The sequence below is a fragment of the Psilocybe cubensis genome, chromosome 6 (genome assembly GCF_017499595.1).
Source record: "Psilocybe cubensis strain MGC-MH-2018 chromosome 6, whole genome shotgun sequence".
Taxonomy (NCBI): domain Eukaryota; kingdom Fungi; phylum Basidiomycota; class Agaricomycetes; order Agaricales; family Agrocybaceae; genus Psilocybe; species Psilocybe cubensis.
Window position 1 is genome coordinate 3,078,095 of NC_063004.1, and position 27,798 is coordinate 3,105,892.

Here is a 27,798-nt window from a genome sequence, read left to right on the forward strand (position 1 = left end):
AAAATGAATTCTGCTCAAATAGCTTTTCGTGGTTTCGAATCTCTTCGTTGTTGTTTTTCAAATTTTCGAGTTTTGCTTGGTTCGTCTATCCAACCCTTTTTCATTGAATTTGACTGTGGATACCCTTCGCGCACTTTTTTCGCTTTCTTTTGCAACCTTGGACCCTTCAACACCCGTGATTGCAACATCAGTCAGACCAATTGTAATGTTACACCTCCCGCCTCCTCGTTCGATATCTAGCACACACCACTATTCCTGGATCCACCTAACTACCATATATCCGTCAAGCACTCGCAGCATCCCATACCAATTCTTTCTAACTATTGAACATCTTCAATTTCAATCCACCACATACTCATTCACATGGAACTTGCGGAACATCGTTTTTCTTCATTGTTTTTGCACAATTCGTTTCTTACAATACCTGTCTCACTAGTTTTCATTGTTGATCCTTTTTTCAGTTCTCAGGTAGTTCGCTTAGGTAGTCAGTAGCAGTATGGGCGTTCAAAAATGCATTCATCTTATAATGTTGATAATTAATAAAAGAAGAGAAGCTTAATTAAATAAAAAGTAACCGAATCGCTGTTCAATCTATTTTACTGTGTTCTTTAGGCAGACCCACTGGCTTTCGCATCCATCATTGCGTAAAGCGTCTGCTTGTCTCCACTACCATCAACAAGGGACTTGAAATACCCTCCTTTCATTTTGAGGAGTGTTTGCGGGGAATCAAATTCGACCTGAGGGCGGTTTCGTCAGTTTGGAATCCTAGCTGGTAGAAAAACAGCACGGCCGGGAACCTACAATTCGCCCACTGTCCAAAACCATCTGATAAAAAGAGCAAGTAAATATTCTTACTTCACGTCAGATAAATCAAAGTCTCACAATCTTATCGGCATCCATGATTGTCTGCAGACGGTGAGCAACTGTTAGGACAGTGACATCAGAGCTAAGTTCATTGCGCAGTGATGACTGGATAATTGAGTCGGTTTTATGGTCTGGCGGTGTTAACGTGATTAGGTTGATCTCATTGTTAAAAATGATGTATCATACCAATGGCAGAAGTCGCTTATGAGACAAAAAAATGGAATTAATGAATGAATTACAGTAGATTATCGACCACATACCTTCATCTAGAATCAGCAGCTTGCTATTCCGAACGATAGCTCTCGCCAAGGCAATGATTTGGCGTTGACCAACAGAAAGATTACCACCACCACTAGCTATTTCGCTGTCTAGGGTGAGTCGCGCCTCATCGGTCTCCGACTGAAGTGTAAAAAGTCCTGAAGCTCGAAGGGCATTGTTGAGAGTAGCATCATCATTTTGATCAAAGGGGTCCAGATTTCGACGCAATGTTCCTGCAATCAAAGTAAGATATTTGATAAATTTAGTGCATATTGTTACATACCACTAAGCAGCTCGGGCTGTTAATCATTAAGACTGGTCAGAAAGATATACTCAAGATGCAATGAACAGAAGGCACCATTTGAGGGATGATGGTGATTTTTGAGCGCAGCTCATCGAGGTTGATTTGATCTGTAGCAAGGCCGTCGTAGTATACTGTACCTTCCGTAGGAATGCAACGTAATAGCGAGAGGGTTAAGGAGCTCTGGAGATGCGTCAGTTTAACATGGAAAAGAAAAAAGGCCGTGAGCATGCCTTCCCGCTTCCAGTTCTGCCAACTAAACCAACCAAATGTTAGTTCATCACAAGCAATAAAGATTTATAAAGAAAAAAGTACCGATTCCAATTCTCTCTCCGGATTTGACGTGGAACGAAACATCTTCAAGTACCTTTGGTCCAGTCTAAAATGTCAAAGAGCATGATTAGTGCAACGACATCCTCTCAAGCACTGAAAGAATTTACTGCAGAGTATCTTGCTGAGAGGCCCTCGACGCGCAGGTCTCCACTGGAAGGCCAAGATGCTGGAGGTTTACCAGCTTCGGTCGCTTTTGGTTCATGTTCAATGTTGATGTACGCCTGGATTCTCTCCAAACTTGACGAAACGTAAGCTACGCCATGCAATATAAGTGACCAAAAAAAATTTGCAAACCTGTTTGCCTGAACTTCAAATTCGTTATAGCATCTGACGAGCCATAGGATAAAGGAACAAAAGTCCAAAGACATCTTGAGCGAAAATCCTATATTGGCTGCGCTGAGTGTCCGGTTTAGGAGAAGATACGACGCCAATCCGGCAGTAAATGAGGCTCCAAGTAAATCGATTCTGACGGAAACCCAACGATTTAAGTTGAAAGATGTTCTCGCAACTTTGGTGTAGTGATCGATACGCTTCAATGATTCTGCCTTAAATGAGGTTTGTGCGCCATATGCACGTATAGATGCTGCAAGAATTCAGTTAGCACAAGTTGATGTAAATGCACAAAAAACCGATTTACTTAAGCCGGCGATAGCGGCTCCGAAGTGAGCCAAAACAGGCGCCCGTGCGTTACTGGTCAAAACGTAAGAGGGAATTTTTGAGTCCTACAGCGAGCACTGACCTTGTTTCACGTTTGACAGATATTTGGGCTTTGAGGTAGATGTTCCCGATGTATATTCCAATCACAGCAATGAGAATACCTGGTCCAAGGATGATTGGGGTCATGATGACAGGACCCGCAAGACGAACAACCATGCAAGTCGCCAATTCGACCACAGCACCAAAGAAAGCTTGAAGGTCGCCGTCGACAGAGGAAATATCCTGGGTACAGCGAGTGATTATGCGAGAAGCAGGGGTTTCATCCAACCAGCTGTATCACATGATCACATGCACACAGATGTTAGGTTATTTCAAGAACAAGAGCAGCCTGGAATACTGACCGAAGAGTCGAACCAAGAACAGAGTCTACAAGCATGCCATTTATCTTTCTTGAGGCTCTCATGGCACCATAGTTGTATAGGACCATAACAGCGGCATAGACACTGACAGAAGCGAAAAGAATGAAAGAATACATGGAAAGGTAGCTGTTGTATAAACGGTCAGTTTTTTTTGGGCAAAAAAATGGTCACCAGAGACGCACTATGACACGGCGACATCTTCTGGGTGATGTCCCTCGTACTGGGATCCCCAGTACCCCAAGAACCAAACGCCGAACATATCCCCACAATGCATGCATAAAAATCCTAGAGCCCATATCCCAAGGAAGAGGATGGGATGATTCCCGCCAAGACTGTTAAAGAACAGCTGCATGGACTGCCAACTTACACGACCTTCCTCAATTTCTTCTGCCATAATAAGTTTGCCATCTGATTTTTTAACTTCTTTCGTCTCAGCGTCAATGGTTTCTTTTTCAACTTCGTCCTTGTCTTCCTCGAGTTCTACCTCATGTGCCAGGGTGGGATCGACAGCTAGAGCAATAGAGATATCATTACCGACTGCACGTGCATACCCATCGAGGCCAACAGTAATGATGTTGTCTGCGACGGGGCTTGTCAGTGCAACATTATGAGTCTGCCAATGACAAACGTCAATTACATCTATGGTGAGAGATCTATGAACATACCACTAATAACACCGTTCTTCCACGAATCAAATCACCCTTGAGGCAGTCCTCAACGATAGATTTGGAGCTAGCGGAGTCGAAATAAGCTAAGAAAACTTTACAATGATAAGATCGAAATCTTACGTATGAACGTCCAGAGCAGCCAAGATATCGTCAAGCAATATAATCTCAGCAGAGGAGTAGATTGCTCGAGCCAGCGTGACTCTGGCCTTTTGTCCTCCACTAAAGGAAAAATCTCAATATATTCAGTGATAGGAGAACCGAAGCTGTCACCTCAACGTTAGCCCTTTTTCGCCAACTTCTGTTTGATCTCCAGCTTCGAAGAGCTCCAAGTCGCGCTTCAGAGCGCATTGCTGGATGACTGCAGAGAACTGGTCAGGGTAACTCGTCAATCGTCAAAGTCTTCATACCTTTGTTATAACGTTGTTCATCATACGGGGACCCAAACAAAATATTATCTCTGATTGTCTCATTCTGTACCCAAGATTGTTGCGCTGCATATGCGATTCCTCCTCCACGTGGTAAATTGTACCATGAATCGACTGCCGATGGAATGAAATGCATCTCCCCTGATAATATATTAGTAAGATAATAACTATACTGAAATTGACATACCAAGTAACGCCATAAGGACGGAGGTTTTTCCAGACCCGCTGTGCGGACATATACGTTCATTGAATACACAAAGTAAAAAGTCAGAATAGAATTAATGCACTTACGTAGGCCCGACAATAAGATTGATACATCCACGTTTGAATAAAAGATCACCTTCGATTCGGAGGCGGAAAGACCTAGCTGAAGGTGTTTGCGTCCCATTTTCTTCCTCCTTTGACCATGCAAATGTCGCATTTTTAAATCCGATCAAATTTTCGTCGTGTTGGGAAGGGGGGACGATGCTCTGGGTCTTCTCCTCTTCAAAGTCGTCTAATAACTCCGTTTCTCTGAGGAAATTTCCAATGCGATCTAGAGACACTTTGCCTGAAGCGGGCGTTAGACGAAGTTACGAAACTTCAAATTTTCACTTCAACTCTACCTTTTAGCGTTTGGGTAAACATATACGAAGATCTATGGAGAAGGTTGCGAATGATATCGAACACAACCATTGAAGAAAAGATTTTTGAAGCTGAAAATATGGATGGATTTTAGAGAGGGACCCAATTGTTGTAATCTCGTATTCCAACTGACCATTTAAACTTTTTCCCATGATAGTGGTGTAGGCAGCATAAGTGATAACCATCGTTACTGTTGGAATGGCGAAACTGTTCCAAACGTTGGTCAATGAAAGAGGTCAGATTTTCCCTCATAATTGGGTCTTACTTTATTATATCGTTCAATAGTCCAATCATCTAGACAAAGCGAAATGTCAGCCTGAGCCCAAGAAGAACTTGTTGAAAATACCTTTTCATTCCACAACCACCTAAGTTCTTCATCTCGCTTTTCAGCAACAATCTGGCTCATTCTTTTCTCCCAGCCGAACAGTTTGATCATGCGCAGGACACCGACGGCTGTAATCAAAATTTTCTTAGCATTGCTTTTGTATTTTTTGGAAACGCTCACTTTCTGTTACTGTTTCAACCCTTGCATCGGTCTTATAAACCGCAATTTTAGTACTGGGAGGACTTCACAGAGCCAGTTGGGACGCACCATATCCAGTTTTGTCTTTTGGATGGTCTGGATCTTAGCAGCAAGATAACCTGGCACGGGTAACAGTGCGACGATACTAGCGAAACCGACAAATGCACTAGTACCTCCATCATTCAGACATGACTTTAGGATTAGATAATCAAGACCATACCTCCAGCCGAGCACTATATACAAGAAGGCGAGGGCTAATATGAGTTCCAGAGGAACTTGAAGAACTACAGAACGAAATGAACGAATTTGGATCTGCCTTATTAAGCGACAGAAAATTTACTTACAGATCATCAGAAAGTCTTTGGCATTGATGATATTGTCAACGTCGACAGTAACCAGAGTGTTTATCTTGCCGACGAGATTGTCCTTTTTCTTTGCTTCAGGTGCAGGTGCTGCCGTTGGTGCATTAGCCTGGGATGTGTCCTTTGCCTTCCCTTTTGCGGTGGATGACTCCGTTGCCGTTTGTACTGATTGCGTTTCGTTGCTGTCTCCGTTGCTAGAGCCCTCGCCTGATTCTGACACAATCGATTCTGGACGAGGAGTGGCTATTGCACTAGCAGATTCCTTTTCGCCATCGCCAGACGTCTCGGCTTTGAAGCGAATGCGAAGACTGTGCTCGAAGACCAATTCGGTTAACACTGCTCTAGTTCGGGCAAGCGTCTGTGTCCCGTAAAAGACGTAGGCTTGGAAACAAATGGAAACTATGAATGGGCCGAGGAACAAGCAGGCAACCCATAACCATGGCCGGATGTAATTGTCATCGCCACCTGTTTCGAGAGTTCTGCAAGAAAATGACTGATTGAATAACAACTTGACAAATAGCAAACTTACACCAATATCCTATTAAGAGCAAGCGGGGATAGGAATCCTGCCAAAACTTGGATCACAATTGAGATGGCCATGGCAGAGAATTCCCATGCTACAGGCGTTCTATAAGCGACAGGTTTCTCGTGAACGAAATTGTAACTTACAGTATACTTGTATCAATCCGATGCCGAGATGTCGTTTCGCCCCACGGAATGGATCAAGGTGCTTGTGGTGAAATATAAACAGCAATTTCGTCAGACAAGTCAAACAGAATCTTACGGGGAATGCCTTTTCAGTCAAATGGCTTGAATAATCGTAATCGGCCAATGCGGGCAATTGTGTGTGTGAAAGATGGGACACCCTTGAGGCTTCCATGATGATGGGCGTCAAAAATTCATACACTAAGAAAGAGAATAACGATGCCGTTTGTTCTGGATTTGGGACTTGCATCGGATTCTGTATACAGAAGTATTCAGTATCATGCAGTTCAAAGTTCAAACCAAGATAATAGCTCACTTTGGGATCGATCGGTACATATTCCGTTGGAATAAACAAGGGTATAAGGATGGCCGTGATCGTTGAGATTACAATCTTAGCCCATAAAAGCCACCCTTCGGCCGCATCCATGGGTACGTCAGTGTATGTGGCCAAAGGCCATATGTCCCGATACCCGTAAACGCCAACCAAAGTTAGAAGGACACATATGTTATGTCGTGTGAAGTGTTTACTCCAGGAATTCGGCACTAGGGAAGCGGCTGCTAAAAGAGAAGTATACCACTTGAGATTCCACGATCAGTCAGAGGAGATTCATCAGTAGAACATTACACACCGATGTAACCGCTACGGCAATTCCAGGAAAGTTACAGCGACCCTCCTTTTCTATGATCAATGTGACCAAAGAAAACGCAAAAAGTGCAAGGCATCCTAATAAGCGCGCCACTTTGAACGAGCAGACAACAGGGCCTCCTAAAGACTTGATGTATCGGGCCAGTCTGCCGCTAATGTCTGGCGGAAAGATGGTTTCGTCGCCGGCGGTTTTTGAACTGACCTCGTCACCTTTGAACAATAGTCTCAATGCAGCTTGTAGCAGGATGATAGTCGCCGATATTCCGGTGGCCAATACAGGAATGTAAAGTGTGTTGTTCCATCTAGACAGATACGAATCGTCAGCGCCATATTAAGGGCTAACTGTGGCCTTGTGCACTTACGTGTCCTCTTCGAGGCGTAGCTGCATAAGCCTCCCAGATGTCAACTCGTGGACCCAACTCGTATCGACTTGGTTTAGGAATGTCGATGTCGCTGGCATGGCGTCAGACTCGGACTGCCACAAGAAATGCTGGACAGATGGTGGTTCAAGTTCAACGGATCCTTGTAAAATGGCCCGTACCATCTGGGCACGTCTAAAGATAGACCCTTGTCAATCAACGAGAAACGCGAGCAACCGTTTCTCCATGTGCACTGCTGATGTGATGGGAAGACTTCATTGGCTAGAAAGATAACTTGCCGCATGCTATGTTATGGAGCGGTTCCGGTGTTCAATTGATATTCAACTGCGAGTCATTTTTGACAGTGAACTCAAAAGCAAAGTTAAAATGAGGTTTGCTTCTAGTTTGATTAATACACTCACAGGGAGAAAGTCTGGGTGTTGCGCCATGACCCAAATTCCAAGTGAATTTCAAATCGGACTCTCTCAACGCTGTGTAATAGGCTGTACTAGGATTTGCCTCAGTATCATATCTACTTTGCACTATATTCTGTATACGTACCTCTTATCTACGCCATCCAGCAGCTCATAGCAGTAAAGGGTGTCCCGATGGAGTTGAAAGATGATATTGATGAGCAAAAGCGCGGAATAATCATCAAACACGGTAAATATTCCCACAACTTGAAGTAGAAAGTGGATTTTCCAAGGGTTTTCTATATTCGACGAAATAAAATTGGACATTCACCCGTTTACTTCATTTTAAAACATAATTGAAATAGGACCCGGTTTTCGCGGATTTGAGGCCAAAAAATGGCAATTTCTTTGTCCAGTTCTCGCGGATTTGAGGGCGCCGCAGCCAAAATTTTGGCCAAACAAAGTCCGGTTTGGCGGATTTGAGGCCCATATTTTTAAAAAACTTCTGTAGTAATTGTTGAAAGGCGGCATGCCGCAACCATTTTTTCTAAGATGCAGCTAATTGTTGGCCAAATTTGGGGCCGGGATCCCGCTTAGATTGCAATGATTGGCCAGCGTCTATTATCTAAGAGCGGTAGACGATGGAAATCAACGGAAACGCACAGTAGTAAATCGAAGCAAGGTTACATTTCCTATATACAGCATAGTGGTGAAACTTGAAGACGTCATTTCTCTGCTACCCCCTAATCGGGAAAGCCCCTATCGGGCATTGTCCAGTTTTGCGGATTTGAGCCCCAAAATCTCGCAGATTTGAGGGCAAAAATTGGGATCCCAGGCGGACATGCTTATAGGGGAGCTTCCCGGGTCCTAGTGAAATTCAAGAGAATTTAAGCAGTGTACTCGACAGAAAATTGTGAGAAATTGGAGGTGAAAGATCGAGACGCCCCGGGAAGCACACCCTAATACCATGTCCGGGATAAACTCAATTTCTGGCTGGGCCTCTCTTAAGTTCAAAGTTGTCCACGGCATAGAGCAAGGCTAGTAGGTGAGTTAGACTTAGACGCCGATGGAAGCACCTAAACATCTGTGAGAAAGATTGATTCTCTCAATGTAAATGTATGACTCACCCTGGAATCGCTGCGCCGCAGCCTTCCCCCTTCTTGAACAGGTAATCTGACTCGGGATCCATTTTTCTTTAGCACTGGAACCTCGTCGTGGACAGGTCATGCGTCGGACCGATTATTCTGACTGTAATCTATGCATCATTTGGCTATACATAGCACGTCAAAAAAGTGATCTGTAATCCGCCAGGTATTATAAAACGCATCATAGAAAAGATGGCATTAAACATAAAGCTGCATTGAAACCATCTATACGCTCTTTTTTTTGGTCACAACATTGACATGGCTATTGTTCTCTATGATCTTGCATCGACTTCTCCTGGTTACTCCATGTCCACCAATACATGGAAAATCAGGTGAGCTGAATGAATTTGATTCCATAATAATGTTTGACGAACAAGATGTGCTTTTCAGATATTGTTTGAACTACAAAGGGATTCCCTTCTCCACAGAATGGGTTGAATTCCCTGATATTTCAGGTCTATATGAGAGACTTGGAGTAACCCCTACATTGAAACGATCAGATGGCACACCACTTTGCACAGTGCCTATGATTTACGACTCCACAACAAAGAAATACGTATCTGACTCGATCCGAATCGCGGAATATCTGGAGTCGCAATACCCTCAAACGCCATCTGTATTCCCAAGCAATACAGGCGGTCTCATCCAAGCATTTGCGGAGGCTACAAGATCGTACCTGACACTACCAGCCAGAGAACTTTTGATTTGGACTATCTTTGTCAAATTGAATCCTCCCAGTGCGGCATACTTTCGCAACCAAACTGAAGTCGCTATTGGAAAGACGATGGAAGAGTTGGTCCCTGCAGCTGATATGAAAGACAAGATGAAATCGTTGGAGGAGGTTCTTGCAAAAATTGATGGGCTATACTCAAAAAATGGAGGGAAAGGCCCGTACATCATGGGGGAGGTATTATCATGGGCTGATATCATAATTGCCAGTTTTTTGATGTGCTTCAGAGTGTCTGGTGGAGTGGAAAGTGTGAGATGGATGGAGATAATGTCCTGGCATAACGGAAGATGGCACCTTCTGATGAACTGCATGAAGAATTATGAATAGTAGAAATTGAAGGTACCCTCAGGGACGGATCATGGACAGAATTTGAATACCAACGATTTGAGTAGACACCGAGAGTGATGGCTCAGTATGATCTGGACGGACCAAATGTACTCCAGTATTAATCTTACGTATCTTACCTTACCCATGTTAACCTTGACGTAGTTCAGATCCAATGATCATTGGTAACTACTTACTCAATCGGTATTGGCGGACTATCAAACATTCTATTAGATAGACTGGTATGAGCAGTGAATGCTCCAGAGCAATTTCATGTAGCTGTCTGGCATTCGTCAGTATCCAGTTTTGCTAGTGGATTCATGGTACAACAATAACTGAGCGCTCTTCTCACACAGGCACTGAATATGAACTTGAACATGAACATGAACAGATATTACGAAGCAGCACGGCCGGCCGCGACCGACTTCCACTATATAGTCACACCGATATATTCTGCATTTATCGATTATCCCTTATGGGGTTTCTTTTTAATTTCAATGATCAACCCTGGGGCCTGATTTGCGACTGAAAGTCTGTAACGAATCCTATTCCCCTGGATGGATATCTCGGATCACGCTAAGATTGGGCTCATCAGAAACCAGCACCCTTACGTAATCAATGGGCTTGGCGCCAAGAGCGGCCAAAATCCAGCTCGAAAAAAAAATCAAAAGTTATGTTGACGGAAAATGGTTTCAGACAAAAAGTTTAAAAAAAAAAAATTCATAAATGTGCATATACAATCCTTACTACTAGCCTTTATGCCCACAATAATAGAATTACACCTCAGAGGTCAAATTGTAGTCTCTGGAAGTCCATAATGAGTCTGAGAGGTATTACTTAGGCGTGACTTATTGTCACGTGTGGTCACGTGTACCATTATATAAGCGGCCAAAAGAACATTGTCAAATTTTCGAAAATCTCCCAAACTCGAGAAAACACCATTTCTGACGTGTTAGACTAAAAAAAAAGGAAAAAAATTAAAATCTTTATAACTTCTTGAGATCAAAATTTTTTTGAAAAAAAAAACCACAGATGTGTTCAAAGAAGCATAACCTACATATCTGTGGTTCAAAAATGTAGAATAGTGTGAGTGCAGAAGGGTTGAAAAGGTTCGGAGGTAAGCCAACTTTTGCTTACCTAAGGGGGTGCTGGTTCCTGATGAGCCCAATCTTAGTACAATGAATTTTTGTCAGAGCGCTTGTTATACGTAACTTTGTACCAATCAAAGCCGTAGCAACTCACGCCGCCCGGTGGGGCCCTGTTGACGGCAAAGATGTACATTTTAGGTGATATCGTGAGTTAGTAACTCACGGCGTGAGCCTGTTAGGCCCTGCTCCTTTACGGAAGTCGTGAGTTATCAACTCACGACCGTGAGTTACTACCGAACAGGGCCTAGTAAAGATTCAATTAGACTCTTATGCCCGACCACTTTCTCCTTTACTCCCAACTTGGTTGACGCGAAAGATGCCCACTGGACTGCTCAATGTTACCATAGCCAGCGATTCTCCTACTGTCAAGTACTTACCGTTCAGCGATGGGGATCTTAACGGTGGATGGAATATGACATGCTCGAATTCGAATGACAAAACATACATCCCACAGTCGTTTTGCAACGGACAGGCTCAAAGACGAACTTCTTTTCCAGAAGCAAGTCTGTCCATTGATTTTTATGGGACTGCTGCGTGAGCTTTCCCGACTATTACCGTTTATTTTGTCTTATTGACATTTGTATTTTGAAGCTATATCTTTGGGAGCGCTGCGTCACCATCGTATCTTGTTCAAGTCGATGGTCAGACGCTCAGCGAAACCCTGAGTAGTTCATCGTCAGGATTGTTGGCCAAAATCGAAAATCTGGACTACGGAAAGCACACAATAGCTCTAAATCTCACTGGCGCCTCCCTAGTGACGTTCACCCAGGCCATCTTTACAACCATTATCGGTGATGAAAACAGGTGATGCAACAACCTATTAATTATTATTCGACACCTTACTCATTCCCTCTACTTTACAGTACCATTCAAAACCAGACAATGAGACCTTTTACCCAAAATAGTGACGGCTCTCTTGCCGTACTCAACAACACATTCACGTACACTGGTCAATGGATAGCTGGGGCTCCAGGAAGCATAGGGGCAGCGGGGAACGCGGTGTATGCTAGAGAGAGTACGAGTCAGCTTGGGGCGTTTGTCACGTTTAATGTCGAAAGGGCATCCGCTTTCTTTATATACGGCATTGTCAACACCGATCTCAGCACATATAAAATCGACTTGACCAACTCGGGCGGTAACACTGTGTCGAATATTTATAATGCCTCTGGACGTTGGATTGACCTAGACGTTGTGATGTATTGGGCCGCAGGTTTGGATAGGAACGACACGTACTCGGTGAAAATGACAAATTTAGGTGGTGGGGACGCACCTTGGTGTGTTTTCTCCCGTGTTGATCTCCTTGACGGAACTCCAGTCTTGTTGAGTATCCTTGAATGTGACACTCTCGTCGAGTCTTCTCTAACCGGATATCGTTTTGTGCAGGTCCAGCAATAATACCGCATCCTCTTCACCTACTGCTAGTCCCCACACGCACAATAAACCAATCGGTCCCATTGTGGGAGGAGTGGTGCGTTTTGCAAAACGTGAGATAGGGCGCTAATCCAAACTCAATTAAATAGGTTGGCGGATTAGCGATCATCCTTTTAGGCACGCTCGCATGGCTATTACTTAGGCGAAGGTTAGTGAGCTCGCAAAAAAAAACGTCATACCTCGGATCACTAACGAGCGCCTACACGAAAAGATCCCGACGCTTGGGCGAGTCCTCTTTGAATACAAGGCCTACTATTTTCGACACAAGCAGGCAGCCGAGTACCGTTCACGAGTCGGGATTACACTCTGAGATACATATGAGCGGAAACGGCCTCAATAGCATGTCGGCTGGGGCATCAGGTAACCAAAATCCATGACATTGATATGATAACTGAGCACTTAACTCTGTATTCACAGTTGTAGCAAATCGATCATATTCTAATATACCGAACCCAAGTTCGAAGGCAGTCATAATGGCTCCTCCCAGTACAACAGCTTCAAGCATGATCTTAGAATCAGGTTCACCATCTGTTGTTTTGTCTCCCGAGGGTAGGAATGCCTTATTCTACCAAGAAGAAGATGCTGGTTCTGTATCTGAGCGTATAGATTCGACAATTGTGAGGCTTCCTCCGGGTTATAAGGACACATGGGCATCATCGTCGTAGTTTAAGTACACTATTATGTCTTTAAATCGTAATGCAATCGCCCCGGCTAGCACTGCAGTTCCTCCGAAGAAAGATCACAAATCTAATTCCTGCAAAAACATTGGATCTTATTTTGAGTCGCCATTTATCCGAAATGAACCTTCAATATTATAAAAACAGAAAAAGAAATGCAGCTACAAATACATTGTGGTGGTAAAAGAAAGCGTCATAGTAGAGATAGTATATGTGTATGTGACATGTAGCGAAAGCGAGCACTCGGAGTTGAGGGTATTGAGAAACCACGAGCGGAAGGTACGTGGATGGTGATCGGCGAAAAAAGGATAAATGGGTACTCTGGGTAGGTGAGAGAGGAACCAGGGGATTAGCACGGGCACACGCGATCCGCACTCTTCGTGAGGAAGGGAGTGCCATTGCGATCGCGCACCAGCAACATGGTGCCGTTGACGCAGCCGAATTGCACTCCAACAGCAACGGCATCTAGAAAACTGCTATGCCGTAACAAGGGGAGTCGCGCCCTCTCCACAAAGTCATATAGACTCATGACAGAAGTTTGTAGAGGAACATGAGGAACGTGACGGTGCTCATGAGCCGGCCCATGGCTCCCCATGACGAAGCATATGGGGTCGTGCTGGCTGCGGCCAGGGTTTCGAGTTTGCCGTTGGAAGGGGAAGATGTTTTACGTTTCTCGACGGCGGTGCGTTCCTGGACTTTGGTCGAGGGCACGCCCTTGTATTCGCGTGCAGGCAGCACTGGAGAGGGTAGACACGTGCACCCTGCATCCCCACCGCAAGGCTGTCGTTTTCCATCTGCTTTCAAAGCGTCGTTGGGATTGATGTTGAGGTAAGAAAGGAGAGATGAGGAATAATAGCATAGCGGAATGGCATTACTCTGCTGCTTGCCTTTGGGAAGAGACGTTATGGATGTTTGTTTGGATCGTGAAATGGAAGATGGGATGAGGGTAGGTGTGGCGAGAGACAGGGTACCGCCCTCTAGCGAACAAGCGTTCTCGCAATTCGGACACCGACCCTCCGCATTGGGTCCATGCAACCACTGTAGTGGAAAACAAATCAGTATTTGTTAAAAACTAGGCATGCCATCGTTGAACCATCAATACGCTTCCTGTGTGATTTCAGGTTTCCTAGGGCAGTCAAAGAAAATGGTTCGGATTGCTATAGCCGCGAAAGCAGCAAAACAGCAGCTTGGATAGCAAGTCAATCGTTCGGACGAACGAGGGACGCAGCAAATCAGAAGTTTGAACAGCAAATCAATCGTTCGGACGAACGAGCGACTATTAAACTATTAAGTAGCTGCGCAGCAAATTAATCGACAAGCTGCAAATGCAAAGAGCAATGCAAATGAAAAGCAGCAGTGCAAATGAAAAGCAGAAATACAAATGCAAAGCAGCAATGCATAGTTTTCGAACCATATTTCTGTGAACGAGCCAAACTAGTAGGCGCAAAATGATACAAGAAGCATGCGTGGATTTCGATCGCGGAACTGACATGCCAATTGGGTGCAGCAGATAGAACTTACGTCTTCGAGATGCTCCTTGCAGAATATCTTTCCACAGCAAAACGTTCTCAACGGCTCGACCGCGTATTCGAAGCTAAACGAATATTAATTAAGCTAACCAACAACGTCACAAAATAAGCGCGACGTACCATATGCCACAATCACGATCAACCTCGTCTCTGAGGATCTTGGACCTCTGGTGATCCCTGCTTCCAGCGGGATTTGCAGTGCGATACGACGGTTTCCGGACAAGCTTCGGAACCGCGATGCCAGCAGCTGCCCACCGTTCCACGAACTCCGTGGTTTCAAACAGATTTGGTGGGGTGCTACAGGGCGTCTCCGCCCCAAGATTGACGTAGTATTCGGACGCTCCTGAAACACTATCCTCATCTATACTCTCTAGGAGGGTCAAAGGTGGTGGTTTGTGCCGTTTGCGAGATGATGTGTAAATCCGCGTGCGCGTCAAGTTGTCAGTCCGTCGGGAAGATATAGGTAAGGAAGAATTCATGTTTAAGTCGTTTGGAAGATGGTACAAAGAAAAACAGATCCTGTGAGCAAGCTGAAGAAATAAAGGTCAAAATTAAGACTCACCGGAGGTCGATGAGGTCCCATCCCACCAGATTTCCTCCGGTTGTTCCACTTTGGGCACTTGAACGCGCAAGTTCGATTGGATTCTTGTCTTGGTGGCCATTGCACAGTATTGGAAGACAATAACCCTGAGGCGCTGTATATAAACCAGAACAAAAAAAAACAGGAGCGTTTTGTGTTTCCCTTTTGGTCGAGACATGGGGGTAATCTCACGTGACGACCCAGACCAGAGCCTACTTTGCTGACTAAGCTAGCACCCGGAGCACCAACTTCCACTAACTTCGAAAATTGTGCAGAGCGCCGAACGATCCGTTTCTTTAGCGAAACCCTCCTCCCGGCCAGCCTCCGGGCATACTCACCACAATCACCCAGGTCCTTGAATAGTAACTACAGAAGTTGCTCTTATCTCGAGCACTCTCCAGTCAAAATTGATCAGTCTTACCCGGGAACCGGTAGCATAATGGAATTGAATGAACGTGTAGCCAATGAGCAACTGGAATCCTGTGATCATTTATTCGACGCAGCTCTGTACATCTGGGGGCACAGAACAGTTTACATATACTGATTGGCTGGTCATGCTCCGCCAAACTTCAAATCCCTTCATTATACAACGAACCCCTGAACAAGGACTGTCGTTAGTGCAGATCTTCTTGACAGCCTTCGACAGATACATACCCCGTTAACTCTGATGTTCTGTCCGTTTACCCACTGGGCGGCTTGGCTAGCTAGAAATCCTACGATCGGCGCAATATCATCAGGCTCTCCTAACCTGCGTAATGGATTTTGTTTCGCGATGGAGTCCAGTACGCTTTGGGGTTTACCCTCTCGAAACATAGGTGTATCTACAGGCCCGGGAGAGACAGTATTTACCGTGATACCACGACTTCCAAGGTCTTTGGCCAACACACGAGATATTTGCTCAATTGCTCCTTTTGAAGCTAGATAGCACAGTGCGTTTGGAGTGACCGCTGCGCCAATGATGTCATATCTAGTATTAAACTCTTTCTGATGTGGGTTTTAACAAAGCTTACTGGATGCTGCAGTCAAACTAGAGGAGAAAAATATGATGCGCCCACCCGCTGGTATGATCATAACTCTACATATTAAAACTGGAGCTAGGAACCAGAAAATATAAAAAACTTACGCGTGGGAAGTATTGAAGCAGCTGCCTTGGCCATGAAGAGGGGGGCCTTGACATTAATATCAAAGTGTGAGTCAAAAAACGCCTCATCGATCTCCGACAGAGTTTTGCTGCCCATGACGCCTGCGTTGAGCACCAAAATGTCGACTTTTCCGAACGTCTTCACCGCCTCGTCAAGCAGGAATTGCCCCCCTTCCAAGGTCGATGTGTCTGCCTTGACAGCGATGGCACCGCCCTTACCCTGTGAGCGGATGGCTTGTACGACTTCGTCGGCCGCTGCTGCATCCTTGACATAGTTGACGACGACATTGGCTCCGTGGTCGCCTAAGCATTTCGCAATTGAGGCGCCTATCGATCGTGATGACCCCGTTACAACAGCAACTTTGCCTGATCATCATTTTGACGGTTTAGTCTCTGCTCTATCGGTAGAAGATATACATTGTCATACCGTGGAGAGACGTTGTTGCAAGGAACATTGAAGAGGAGGAGAATTGCTTGTTCATTTTCGATGGAACACCGAGGCGATTGTTGCTCGAATTTGGCCGTACTGCATTGAAGAAATTTGCGACAGTTCCGGGCATTGTTAGTTTTCTTGAAGGTCCCATTCTGCAATCGACTGAGGGTACACCTTTAAGTATCCGTTGAAAGGTGAAGCAACTGAGTCCGATCGAGGTGGTTATGAGGCTCGCAACTATGCAGGACCGCAAAGGTGCGACATGCGTATGTTTTACTTGCTTAATCCTCGTTTTACCAAGCCTTTGACTTTAGCAATAGCGTACTCATTGTAAACGCGAGTGCATGGGCTGGATTAACATTAACACTGGCCTGCATGTCCATCATTCTATTTTTAGAACAGTCTGTTTGAGACTTTTGAGTGGGGATTAGGACCATTGGATTTGCGAAAAACAGTGAAAAAATTTAATCATAGAAGTGCTCCAAGATTAAAAGAATCTTTCAATGTTATGATGTAATAAAGGGATTGCTAGTTCATTATTAAGCGCCCGTTGTGCTTTAGCAAACTTTTATTACTTGATGCCGTGGATCCTCCCGAGGAGTCAGAGTGCGTCCTGGAACGTAAAATGGGGGGGGGTTAGCGGAAATAAGTCACTCAGATTGTTTAGAGAGACTAAAATCTTAGAATTCAAAGGAATAATTGAACTCGGTAAGCGAGTGATAACCATCAGTGAGCAAGTGTGGGGTAGCATGCTCACCTGGAGCCGGGACCACCATAGGAGTTGCATGTTATTGTAAACATGTATGTAAAAACAGACCGAGACGACCGACTTGTTGCAGTAAATGAATCCTAGAATCTTTAAAATGCCGAGGTATTGGGTCATTTACATCAGTATATAGAACGACAGTGTAGTTTAACTGCTACGATGTAGTCCATGCTTCCTTATAGTCCGGTAGAAGCCTCAGAACCCTTGAAATGGCACGTTCTGATACAGCACCAGCATCTTCTTCCTGATAAAAGTGAGGGTTCATGACTACAGGAGAGAAAGCAACAGATGGTGGGATCGCATTCACTGGGTCTAGCGCGAAATCTGAAGCTGGGACGTTTGGAGGGACTGTTACGGTTGCTTTTAAACGTTCCTCTGCTGGTTTAAAATTTAGTGGATTCGGTATTTGGGTGTAGAAATCCGGCCTTTCAAGATTTTGGGAGTAGCTGAGGACAACTTTCAGTACAATGTTAAGCGATCAGTTATGAACACTGATAGCGTAAAATATGGTTACCTGACGCCCGAGGCATTATTGGATTCAACCCACTATCTATCATAGGTAACTGAGAAGGACTGGTTTGAAAGCCCGAGTCGGAAGCAAAATTTGGAAGCATTGTTTCGTCGAATATAGCTGGCGTCGTGTCAAAAGAGGACTTGTCCAACCGACGGGATCTTTTTGTGTAACCCCGCATTAGCGATTCAGGTGCCAATCATTTAGGTTAGCGAGCTCACTAACCTTCGCCTAAGTAATATCGACATCAGTCTGCCAAAAATAATGATTGCTAATCCTCCAATCTATTTCATCGAGTTATGATTAATCCTGTTGATAGCTCTCTTAAAGTCTCGCTTACGGTTTGGCCATCGAGTTGAATGAGATACGAAGAGGGTGTAGCGCTACCAAAAACATAACTTTATAATCCAGATATCAACATAGACTATATCGATAACAGTAACAAAAACTCCTCAGGCAGAAATTCCATGAAAATCAATGGACAGACTTGCTCCAGCAAAGGAAGTTCGCCTTTGTGCCTATCCGTTGCAAAACGACTGTGGGGTGTATGTTCTATCATTCGAATTTGAACAGGTCATATTCCATCCACCGCCAAGAGCCCCATCGCTGAATGATAAGTAGCTGACAGTAGGAGAATCGCTGGCTATAGTAATATTGAGCAGCCCGGTGGCCATAGCTCCCCTGAACCGACAGTTAGAGTTCGCTTGAAGCTTTGACTGGTATGAAGGTACGTCTAACAGATGCTTTGATAAAATTTCCTTACAGTCGCGAATCAGGGCCGATATTTGGAAAGAAAGTATACGCACGCTAGAACATACCGGTGTGATATTGCACAGCTAAAGTGCATCGGTGAGAACTAGCTCCGTGATGTTTCTGGAATCTCAATAACCAAATCAGTAGACAGCGGCCCAGTCCCTGTATCGTATGGTACGGGCGTCAGGAGAATTTAGGTACTTCCGATTAAAACTCGAACAAAGGGACGCTGAGCGGCTGAAAGAGAGCGCTCGACGTTGTTGTGCCATGGTTGTCATATACAGACGATAGTTACACTTCGCGCTAAATTTTTACATGAAACCCGGATGAAATATCCTCATCGTTATTACCTGGTAAACTTTGGCCTGATGAACTGCGGAATATTGGATGATCTGCATTACCACGTAGTCGCCCGCCACGTTAATGACAGGGGAGAGCCTATCTATTTATAGAACAGGCAGAGCGCCCTACAAACGTCAAGAGCAAAAGTAAGCTTCTCGGTTGTATGAAACGATTATAAGTGACAAATGTTACCTACTCATGTAAGCAAAAAATTCGTTAAACTGCCCCAGGTAGTGTTTTTACTGTTTCCCTATGTATCAAAATTGGTTAGAGTCAGAAACCCTTGCGATCGATTGTTGCTTCGACAAACCGAGTGGTTGTCCGGATCCTACCGAAAAATGATCAACCCTTTCAAGCCTTTACTGGTGGTTTTTGAGGATGGTCAGTCACAAAATGGACCTGGTATTTCCATTTTTACCGCCAATGAACGATTTTGGTCATGTACATTCACGACATCCGCTTCGATTACTAAGTGCTCCGATAAAGAAGGGTCTTGTATGAAGATTCATTTGATTTGGCAGAACGGAACCAAATGAGAAGATCCTTTGTCCTATATTTCTGCGCAAGTCTTTATACACACCGTCTTCTTTTCCAACTGAGATTCCCATGCATCAAGTATAGAGATTAGGTCAATGTTATGGTCGCTATACATCATGATTCATCGCTTCACTTATGAGGTTTTTTTGGTTGATGCCTATTGTTAAGACCTATGTAGCTCTTTGTTATTAAGCGTGTCCATACCTAGTATTTCTCCTGTCTGATGTGCAGCAGCGAGCCAACAATATCTTCATCGTCTTTGTACTCTGCATCGGATTTTGGAAATGATTTGAACTTTGGGAACAATGAAGCAATTTTGCGAAGAACACAGCAAATCCATTCTCCGCCCCAAAACACATACTATATATAGTAATTTCTATGCAAAATCATTGCGCCAAGCGGATCACGGGGATACATATACACCAATTTCTACATAACTACCATTTTTAAACCGAAAGTACTCTAAGCGGAGCTGACAGAGGCATAACGGAAATAGCCTGCTCCCCAAGTGCTCCCCGATCAACGTCTCACTCATAAATACAGCATGCGAAGGCAGACAATGGGGCGTCCTCGAAGCTCGTGTATAGCATTACAGTAGGTTTACTTCATATCGAAGGCAAATGCTTACTTATCATGGCTAAATTAGATCTGGCTTGGCTATTTAACTGCCTTCTCCTCGTCGCCTCAGGCCTCTTCCTTAACTTCGTTTTCCAGGATCCTCGAGTGGTCCAATTTTCAAAGATAGCTCTCTCTCGGATACGTCTAGCTCAGGTAGGATCTTCAGCCTTTGAACATGATGACATGTACTGATCAACCACAACTACTTCTAGACCTTCAGGGCAGTTGGAACTCGCACCTCGTTCTCTACTTCCTCGGTGCAGCAAATCGCACAGAATAATATGTCGGAAATCATCTTCTACGATATCAAATCAAACGTTCCAGGATACTCTGTATCTCCTACTACCTGGAGGACAAGGTTCGTCATTGACAACTTACTTCAGCTCTGCGTCATCTAATGATGTTGGGAACAGATACTGCCTCAATCTCAAAGGCTTGAAATACAAAAGTCAATATGTCGAATTTCCCGAAATCGCACCTCTCTACAAAAAGTTAGGCGTACCCGCCCCCGACACCAACTCCGATGGAAGTCCCCACTATACCCTCCCCATGATCTACGACCCATCCACCAACAAATATATTCCGGATTCCACTGACATCGCCATCTATCTTGATAAACAGTACCCGGACCTTCCCCGAATCTTCCCTCCCGGCACAGAGAGACTACAGATGCAGTTTTCCAACGCCGCCATGTCAAGCATCCCAGCCGCGGGCAATCTCCTCACATGGCGGGTCTTCGCCAGGCTGAATCCGATCAGCCAGGAATACTACCGCAGAGTGCGGGAGACAGTATGGCGTGTCAAGTTGGAGCAGATGATCCCAGATGACCAAAATACTACCGGAATGGCTACGCTGAAGAAGGTCATGGGGAAGATCGACGCTTTGTATGTGCGTAATGGTGCGAAGGGGCCGTTCGTATTGGGGGAGACTCCATCATGGGCCGACATCACTATTTCAGCGATGCTTGTGATCTTGAAAGTATCTTGGGGAGAGGATAGCGACTATTGGAAGCAGGTCATTTCTTGGAATGACGGACGATGGGAACGGTTCTTTGCAGAAATGAAGAAATACGAGTAAACTCCAATATGTATAATTCACCAACGTACATGATAGTTATAGCTTAATAATTTCGATTCATTGTAACTCAAAAGCAATCACATTTGAATGTCGTCAAAATAAATCCAAGTCAATTCGCCTTCAAGAGGACGCCATCGTAGGAATCTCCCCGATTCTCAATTTAGCAGCAGCAAATGGAACTAATTTCACCTTGAACGTATCTCCAACGCAGCTGTTTGGGCTCATGGGAGGCGCAGAGGCGGTTCCATCGACAAGGTCCCATTCGATTTGACATCCAGTGGCCGTCATCGAGACTGGTTGTGCTCCTGGAGCCCACGCATAATAAGGCATCGATGATGTGTGACTGGATTCATCGTTTACTTCAATCGTGTTTGGGTCGATCGCAATCCTCCATTCACTTGTGGGGAGGAGAGTATTATCAACAGTGTGGTTGTCGGTCTATTATAGGAACATTATACAGGTCAAATGAGAAATCAATTAGCAGGCAAATAAGGGCCTACAGGGGTTAAGTACGCGGGAGGAGCGTTAGGGTACAACCGCTTAACGTCACCTAGAGCCTGGCCACTCCTGAAGAGAAACCAAATGAATTGTTGTCTTTTAGCAGAGTTCAGAAATGGTGGAAATTAACCTCAATCCAGGGGCAGACGTTTGGTTATAGGATAGTTCCACGGCATAGTTCAATGCACCGCGCGTTATGGCTACTGCGTTGTTAGTGCGCACTTCAACCACTAGAGGTGCATAAAGGGTCATTTCAATGGTGGTTGTTCCCGTAGAGACCTACTCCCATTGTATTAGTGTGATAATCAGCCTCAAGGCTCATCTTTGAAAGCAGTTGCTGCTGACCTTCACGCTTTGCAAAGAAGTAGATGGATCTGGTTGGATAGCGGTTTGTTTCTTTCCGTTAACCGCTATAGTACTCTGCTGGCTCTTGGCCCAGTCAGGGATACGAATCTGGAAGGTGAACGGGTGTGACGTTGTAACAGAATATTTAAACGTTAAACCGAAGGGGTAGAGAGTATCGACAGAGACTACGATGTTTGTTAGTGCCCGCGGGACTTCGCTTGTTATTAAGAGACTGAAGCAATACCTTTGATGTCGTTCGCCTTCCCAACGCTCCCAGAGAAGGTAGCAGGTCCCAACAAGGCATGTATAAGGCTCCCACTTTTCTCATCGGTCATGAACGAGTGCGACCAGAATTTCGGGTACGCTTGAGGGTGATTGACAGTACAGCAAGGATAATTGCTGGACCGATAAAGAGTAGATCAGTATCAGATGCGTTGAGCGACAGGGGATACGCACGGTTCAAAACCAAAAACATTCGAGTTTGGTCCGTTATTCACCCAAGGGGAAGGGTTCATGTTCTTGGCCCATATCTGATTTACTGAGTCACCACACATAACATAAGCATACGAAGATAGTAAGAGAGAAGACACCATTACCCTCTTGATCGTATTGATGAGCTATGGTAGTGTAGAGAAGTCTGATAAGAAGAATAATATAGGAATTTCTGTTCAGGGCACATACACCACCAATCATGCATAATTCCTGCAGGAAGAGCATTATACGCTAAAGCAAATAAATAAGAATAAGACTTGGTTGATCAATAGATTGAAGAGAACTCGCCAATTTTTTCAACCCTGTCAGCGACGGTGTTGTTTCCGAGGATAGAGTAAATTGTAGCCAGGGAAAATATTTGTTCCCTGATAAAAAATATCAGAACGACTAACGATGCTTTGGTACAACGATATCTGCTCACACAACTGCGCACAACTCCGTACTACGTTTAAATCAGCACAGGGGGTGATTATACAGTCACAATCAGAAGGCAAGCTCACCCCCTGGAAGGATTGAGTCCAGCCATATGCTCATCCGCGGAGAATGTGCCTTTACATTTTCAGTCTTTGTCAGAGTAACAAGGAACACATGGGCTCACCAGACGCTCTTCCATGGTATGTGTAAATCATGTCCAATCTATCAAACGTACTTTGAATATCCGAGTCATCACCAGTAAATCGCCAGGCCAGAGCCTCGGATTTGAGTGCTGAAGGAAGACGGTTAATGAAAAAAATATAATAAACTTGTCGAAAAATGGTAAAAAATGGTACCTTCAGCGGTGTTAACTCCATGGCTAAGAATGGGGAAGAAATCATTAGATGGTAGGTGAAGACAAATAATGAGAACTCACGTTTGCATCGTAAGTTGGTTTGAGGGAACAGCCTGCTTCGGGAAGATGGAATCTACAAACCAATCGTTCTTCCACGAGTATCCAGAGTCCCGGACAAGTTGCATAGTCTCAAGAAGTTCTGCTTCCTTGCCTTGAAAAGATCGTCATTGTAGTACAATTTTCTTTGCGCAAAGATTGGGAGTACCTCTCGGTTCAGTATCATAGAGCCATTGGAGCGAGTAGACTAACTGGTGAGACATGTATCTTAGAACATTCGTATGCACGCGTCGCAAGAGCTACGCACCTCTTCCCATCTGACGTACTGGTAGTCAAATTGGAAACCCTGGTCGGGAGTTCCCTGTTGATTGGTCTTCCAGAGCGTGTTTGCGAGCGACATAAACTTGTGCATTGCATCTATGATGCGCTCTGACTGGGATGGATCTGCTTCTGCGTATTGCTGACCCATTTATGAACATACAGCCAAACTGCCATAAAAAGAGAAGCATACAATGAGACCCAAAAGGACCAGATATCGCGGCCATACGAGCCTAGGAGTCGTAGAGTTCGCTATAAGCGGTTCAGGTCCGATCCAGCCGTCTTCACCCTGATGTTCCAACGTCCAGTCCAGAAAGTTCTTAACTTGGCCCATTAAGCGATCATCTTCGAGTTGGAACGCCAGGGAAACCATTCCATTGCTAGTCAAAAGGTTCGTCATGCGACCAGACTTTTTTTAGAAATAGATAAAGTACGTACAACCAGTATGGAGCAGCTTCATGCATTTCGCTGTACTCGATGGAACCTCCTTCGACCCAAATGGACCCGTTGACACTGCAGAGAAAGTGTCGGAAAAAGACAGATGAAGGAGAGCGGGGAACGCATACTAGCTATCGAAGTCGCGAAGGTGGCCAGCTAATCCATTTGCCTGCACATTGGCTTGATCGCGCGCCCACCCTGCAGGCTTGGCCGACCCAGTTGGCGCTCTTTTAAAAAGCGGTGCTCGTACTGAAATGACATTAACAAACACGAAACGTCAAAAAGGGGGATGTAATTTATGTTTTGTCTGCGTACAAGTTGAAGCAGCAGTCGCTAGAGCGATATGTCCGCAAATAAAGGACTTCAGCAAGATTCGCTATAGCGATATTTCAGCTCCGAAAAAATGAAGTATCGATATGCTTACACACCATCATCGGATTGTAGGTGACCGAGTGTCCACACGGAGCTCTTTGGATGTTACTGGATTTTATAGGGTATAAGCGTCACTTGTTTCCAAACTTCTTGTGCCTACCTTCTACTTCTCGTACACCATAACGGTCCGTTTGGGTTCTCCAACACCACATGCACCACTTTCTTTCTTTCGAAGTCGTTTTTGAAGACGGCCCGTATTAATGATATCTCATAGAATGATACGTCATTTGACACTCAATAGATAGTTGAATTTCGGAGTATTCGAATCCGACCGTCAGACGGGTGCAAAGTGATTGCCTCCCGAAGTCGTTTGTTTGGACCAGAATCAGACGTAGAAGTCTAAGCCTATATACTAGTAGAAGGTCAGGCGGTTATATGCAAACAAGGAACGTCAAACCTTGTAAGTATATCTAGTATAGTAGACATCAGGCCCGTGAATCCTGGCTTAATGTACACATTGTTATCTACTTCATGTTGTGGATCAAAAAGACGAGAGTCAGGAGAAAATGTATAACTGGTCAATGTAGCCACTTTAGGGCCGGGTCACACGGTCTTTCGACGTTAATTCATGCCCTTACTCAGTTCGGAAGACACACATCTTCTCAACTCCGTAGCTCTCATATGGCACTCGTTACTGTAGTAATGAACTGAATCCCGAATGTTCGACGTGCATTTGACTACCCGACTACATAGTTGGCAGCGTCTGCAAGGCAGTGCTTTACTTTCGATTCTCATGGTCAGTGGAAGTACAGCCTTGAAACCCGGGCAGATGTAAATGGACTATGTACTGAACTCGTTGTAGGCCCTTTATTCCCTGTTCTTCATTAATGGACATCGCTAGCACAGTCTACACTATCACATCCGGGATCATCGATTTCGTCGCAGAGCACGGTGCCAAGGATTCATTGCAGGAGCAAATTTCAGACATTGTCCTTCAAATTCGAAACGTCGTTGGGCCCCTCATCATACGAGATGTTGACAACATTCCATTACAGCAAACACTCCAGGGAATGCAGAACGTGCTTTCAAATGTCGACAGTCATCTACGATCGTGGAAGGAGAGTCGCAGCCGCAGAATGCTAGCTCTCGTCAATCCATGGGCAGTCACACAAGAAATCAAAGAAGATCGTGTACAGCTCATGCACCAGTATATCTTATTGATGGGGGCAATGCAAGTCGTTAATCATATCTTCGTCAGAGGATACAACTATCTACCTCCCCCTCCGCAATCTGCCGCCCCACTCACCCCACAATCGCTACGTATCCAACAACTTCATCTTCCCGCTGCAGAGGAAGAGGTTTTACAATTCTGGCATTCTCGTATTGGAGGCGATGTGAGTATTTTGTGATTTCCAGTTGGGTGTCACCGTTCTTATTTTTGACAGTTTGAAGTCGTCAAGAGCCAGGATTTGTGCAACCATCTGGCGTCATGGCTCAATATCAAGTTGGGTCCTCTTTCTCGTCGGCGCCTTCTTCTGCGACTGGATGAGCACAATACTGGACATGTAACGCTCAAAACCCTTCAAGATCTGGTTCAGAACACCAAGATGAAAGATACTATCAAATTGTATACGTCAAGTGTGTATTATATACATCGTTCGGTACATCCTTTGACATTTTTCGACACAGATCCTAAATTCCCCTTATTGATATGGATATCCGACGACCTTGCATTGAATGCGCCTAAGGTTGCGTTCGCTCTGGAAAAGGGGGTTTCAGTTGTCCAGTTAGCCACAACGGCTACAGCCAAAGCCTGGATAAATGCAAACCGAAGTAAATTCACTGCTTGTCGTCATGTAATGCGTCGGTATTGACTTCTATGTCATAGATTTTTTGTTGAAGCACGATAATGCTGGGGAAATTCGATTTATCTCAGATCAGTTTCGCAAAGAACTGAACGCAAAGGGTGAAGCTGTCCCTAATCGCAATGCAGGAAACCAAATTATCAAATTCATACGGGACAAGGGCTTCCAGGCTCCTATTTTGATCTATACCAACAAAAAGAGCCTTCACCTGACGCGTTATGTGGAGTCATATCCCAATGCGGGTTCCGCTGCAGGCCACCCGGAGGTGTATCAGGAATATATATCTGCTTTGGGTTCACGTCGGGTCGATGATAGAGAGTGGATGAAGTTCGGTGCATAACACTTCCCGGTAGCATTGCACAATGTGTTTTGCTCGTCAAGCAATCTCTGGTTCGCTTGTTCTGACATCTTGTCGATGATAAAACACCCATTGGTCATCGTTTTGAATACGCTTCGCGTTAGGATGATCAATCGGCCTTTCTCACACTAACTCTCAGTTAGTCCTCAGGCCTCAAGTCCCATTTTCTGATGCAGTACTCTCGACACATTCCATTACTTGTAACTCGGTCCAAAGTGAAAGAGTACCTTCCCGTATCAATACCGTGCAGCGTTACCGCGTGTTACATACATATGTATATGATTCAATATACTGGATCCAGATTAATCCAATGTAGCATGATTTGCACATTTGTATGTCCCTTATCTGGAGTGATGTTACTACAATATTCTTCCGATCGTCTCCTTTACGATAGTACCCCTAACGCGCCATGGCGGTGCGACAACGTTCATCAGCTGATCAATCACCTGATAGGTTTGCTGACAAAGAAAGCTTTCCAAGTTCCAGCACAGCATACCTCTTCATCCCACCACTTTTGCTCCCAACAACAAACTTCTGTATGTCAGGCTACCCTGAACAGACTATTCCGCTCCTCCCAACAGAAATTATTGAATATGTGTTAGATTTTGTCGAGTCAGAAGTGGATCTGATGTCTTTGAAGGTTTGCTCTTTGGTGAACAACACTTTCCGCATGTTATCACAGAAACGTATCCTCAAGTCCATCGCATTTCACGAGTTCAATCAACTCTGCAACGAAGATCACTATAGCTCTGTGGCACGGCTCGCTGAAGACGTCGAGGGACTCCCCCAGTTTCGGTTGTATGTCCATAAACTCGTATTACCGTCCGTCTGGGTCCTTGAGTATGATAAATTCTGCTCCCCATCTGACTATCAGCTACTGGGGAATTTATTGTCAGATTTTCCCAATCTTTACTGCCTTTCTGTAACAAGCCGCCGATCATCATTTAAAAGCACCCGACAGCCTTACGAGTGGAACCGACAATCGAA

General features: G+C 44.8%; 9 protein-coding genes across 9 annotated transcripts; 4 read left to right on the forward strand and 5 right to left on the reverse strand.

Annotated features, from left to right (window-relative positions):
- Window positions 1-608: 608 nt before the first annotated feature.
- On the reverse strand, window positions 609-7,329 carry JR316_0007446 (ATP-binding cassette transporter abc4; the record flags this gene model as incomplete). The annotated part of the gene is made up of 33 exons (XM_047893187.1): window positions 609-737; window positions 802-825; window positions 883-995; window positions 1,125-1,355; window positions 1,406-1,421; window positions 1,481-1,606; window positions 1,791-1,802; window positions 1,864-1,993; window positions 2,051-2,339; window positions 2,394-2,446; window positions 2,496-2,744; window positions 2,815-2,958; window positions 3,015-3,445; window positions 3,498-3,564; window positions 3,621-3,719; window positions 3,771-3,858; window positions 3,908-4,066; window positions 4,113-4,150; window positions 4,217-4,475; window positions 4,531-4,620; window positions 4,683-4,756; window positions 4,815-4,843; window positions 4,896-5,002; window positions 5,055-5,085; window positions 5,142-5,238; window positions 5,293-5,356; window positions 5,417-5,913; window positions 5,964-6,051; window positions 6,104-6,164; window positions 6,219-6,395; window positions 6,456-6,716; window positions 6,769-7,087; window positions 7,148-7,329. The coding sequence occupies 33 exons, from the start codon at window positions 7,327-7,329 to the stop codon at window positions 609-611; spliced, it is 4,734 nt and encodes a 1,577-aa protein (XP_047748469.1).
- Window positions 7,330-8,960: 1,631 nt separating this feature from the next.
- Window positions 8,961-9,713, forward strand: JR316_0007447 (Glutathione S-transferase-like protein ustS; the record flags this gene model as incomplete). The annotated part of the gene is made up of 3 exons (XM_047893188.1): window positions 8,961-9,034; window positions 9,093-9,609; window positions 9,660-9,713. The coding sequence occupies 3 exons, from the start codon at window positions 8,961-8,963 to the stop codon at window positions 9,711-9,713; spliced, it is 645 nt and encodes a 214-aa protein (XP_047748470.1).
- Window positions 9,714-11,220: 1,507 nt separating this feature from the next.
- JR316_0007448 (uncharacterized protein) lies at window positions 11,221-13,000 on the forward strand (the record flags this gene model as incomplete). The annotated part of the gene is made up of 7 exons (XM_047893189.1): window positions 11,221-11,438; window positions 11,496-11,708; window positions 11,768-12,178; window positions 12,288-12,372; window positions 12,425-12,483; window positions 12,547-12,695; window positions 12,753-13,000. 7 exons carry the CDS (start codon window positions 11,221-11,223, stop codon window positions 12,998-13,000), a joined length of 1,383 nt encoding a protein of 460 aa, XP_047748471.1.
- Window positions 13,001-13,537: 537 nt separating this feature from the next.
- Window positions 13,538-15,020, reverse strand: JR316_0007449 (uncharacterized protein; the record flags this gene model as incomplete). The annotated part of the gene is made up of 3 exons (XM_047893190.1): window positions 13,538-14,050; window positions 14,534-14,606; window positions 14,662-15,020. The coding sequence occupies 3 exons, from the start codon at window positions 15,018-15,020 to the stop codon at window positions 13,538-13,540; spliced, it is 945 nt and encodes a 314-aa protein (XP_047748472.1).
- Window positions 15,021-15,092: 72 nt separating this feature from the next.
- Window positions 15,093-16,822, reverse strand: JR316_0007450 (Short chain dehydrogenase AgnL6; the record flags this gene model as incomplete). Its single annotated transcript, XM_047893191.1, has 5 exons — window positions 15,093-15,236; window positions 15,776-16,068; window positions 16,132-16,179; window positions 16,245-16,628; window positions 16,690-16,822. 5 exons carry the CDS (start codon window positions 16,820-16,822, stop codon window positions 15,093-15,095), a joined length of 1,002 nt encoding a protein of 333 aa, XP_047748473.1.
- A 793-nt stretch (window positions 16,823-17,615) lies between these two features.
- Window positions 17,616-17,991, reverse strand: JR316_0007451 (uncharacterized protein; the record flags this gene model as incomplete). Its single annotated transcript, XM_047893192.1, has 2 exons — window positions 17,616-17,917; window positions 17,976-17,991. The coding sequence occupies 2 exons, from the start codon at window positions 17,989-17,991 to the stop codon at window positions 17,616-17,618; spliced, it is 318 nt and encodes a 105-aa protein (XP_047748474.1).
- Window positions 17,992-20,237: 2,246 nt separating this feature from the next.
- Window positions 20,238-21,299, forward strand: JR316_0007452 (uncharacterized protein; the record flags this gene model as incomplete). Its single annotated transcript, XM_047893193.1, has 3 exons — window positions 20,238-20,375; window positions 20,435-20,580; window positions 20,636-21,299. 3 exons carry the CDS (start codon window positions 20,238-20,240, stop codon window positions 21,297-21,299), a joined length of 948 nt encoding a protein of 315 aa, XP_047748475.1.
- Window positions 21,300-21,419: 120 nt separating this feature from the next.
- On the reverse strand, window positions 21,420-24,647 carry JR316_0007453 (uncharacterized protein; the record flags this gene model as incomplete). The annotated part of the gene is made up of 19 exons (XM_047893194.1): window positions 21,420-21,737; window positions 21,800-21,866; window positions 21,928-22,076; window positions 22,143-22,327; window positions 22,387-22,541; window positions 22,599-22,759; window positions 22,824-22,865; window positions 22,936-22,999; window positions 23,056-23,076; window positions 23,135-23,183; window positions 23,233-23,340; window positions 23,405-23,427; window positions 23,485-23,614; window positions 23,669-23,711; window positions 23,768-23,920; window positions 23,972-24,158; window positions 24,217-24,291; window positions 24,345-24,465; window positions 24,641-24,647. The coding sequence occupies 19 exons, from the start codon at window positions 24,645-24,647 to the stop codon at window positions 21,420-21,422; spliced, it is 2,058 nt and encodes a 685-aa protein (XP_047748476.1).
- Window positions 24,648-25,475: 828 nt separating this feature from the next.
- Window positions 25,476-26,793, forward strand: JR316_0007454 (uncharacterized protein; the record flags this gene model as incomplete). Its single annotated transcript, XM_047893195.1, has 4 exons — window positions 25,476-25,982; window positions 26,034-26,226; window positions 26,278-26,421; window positions 26,477-26,793. The coding sequence occupies 4 exons, from the start codon at window positions 25,476-25,478 to the stop codon at window positions 26,791-26,793; spliced, it is 1,161 nt and encodes a 386-aa protein (XP_047748477.1).
- Window positions 26,794-27,798: the final 1,005 nt, after the last annotated feature.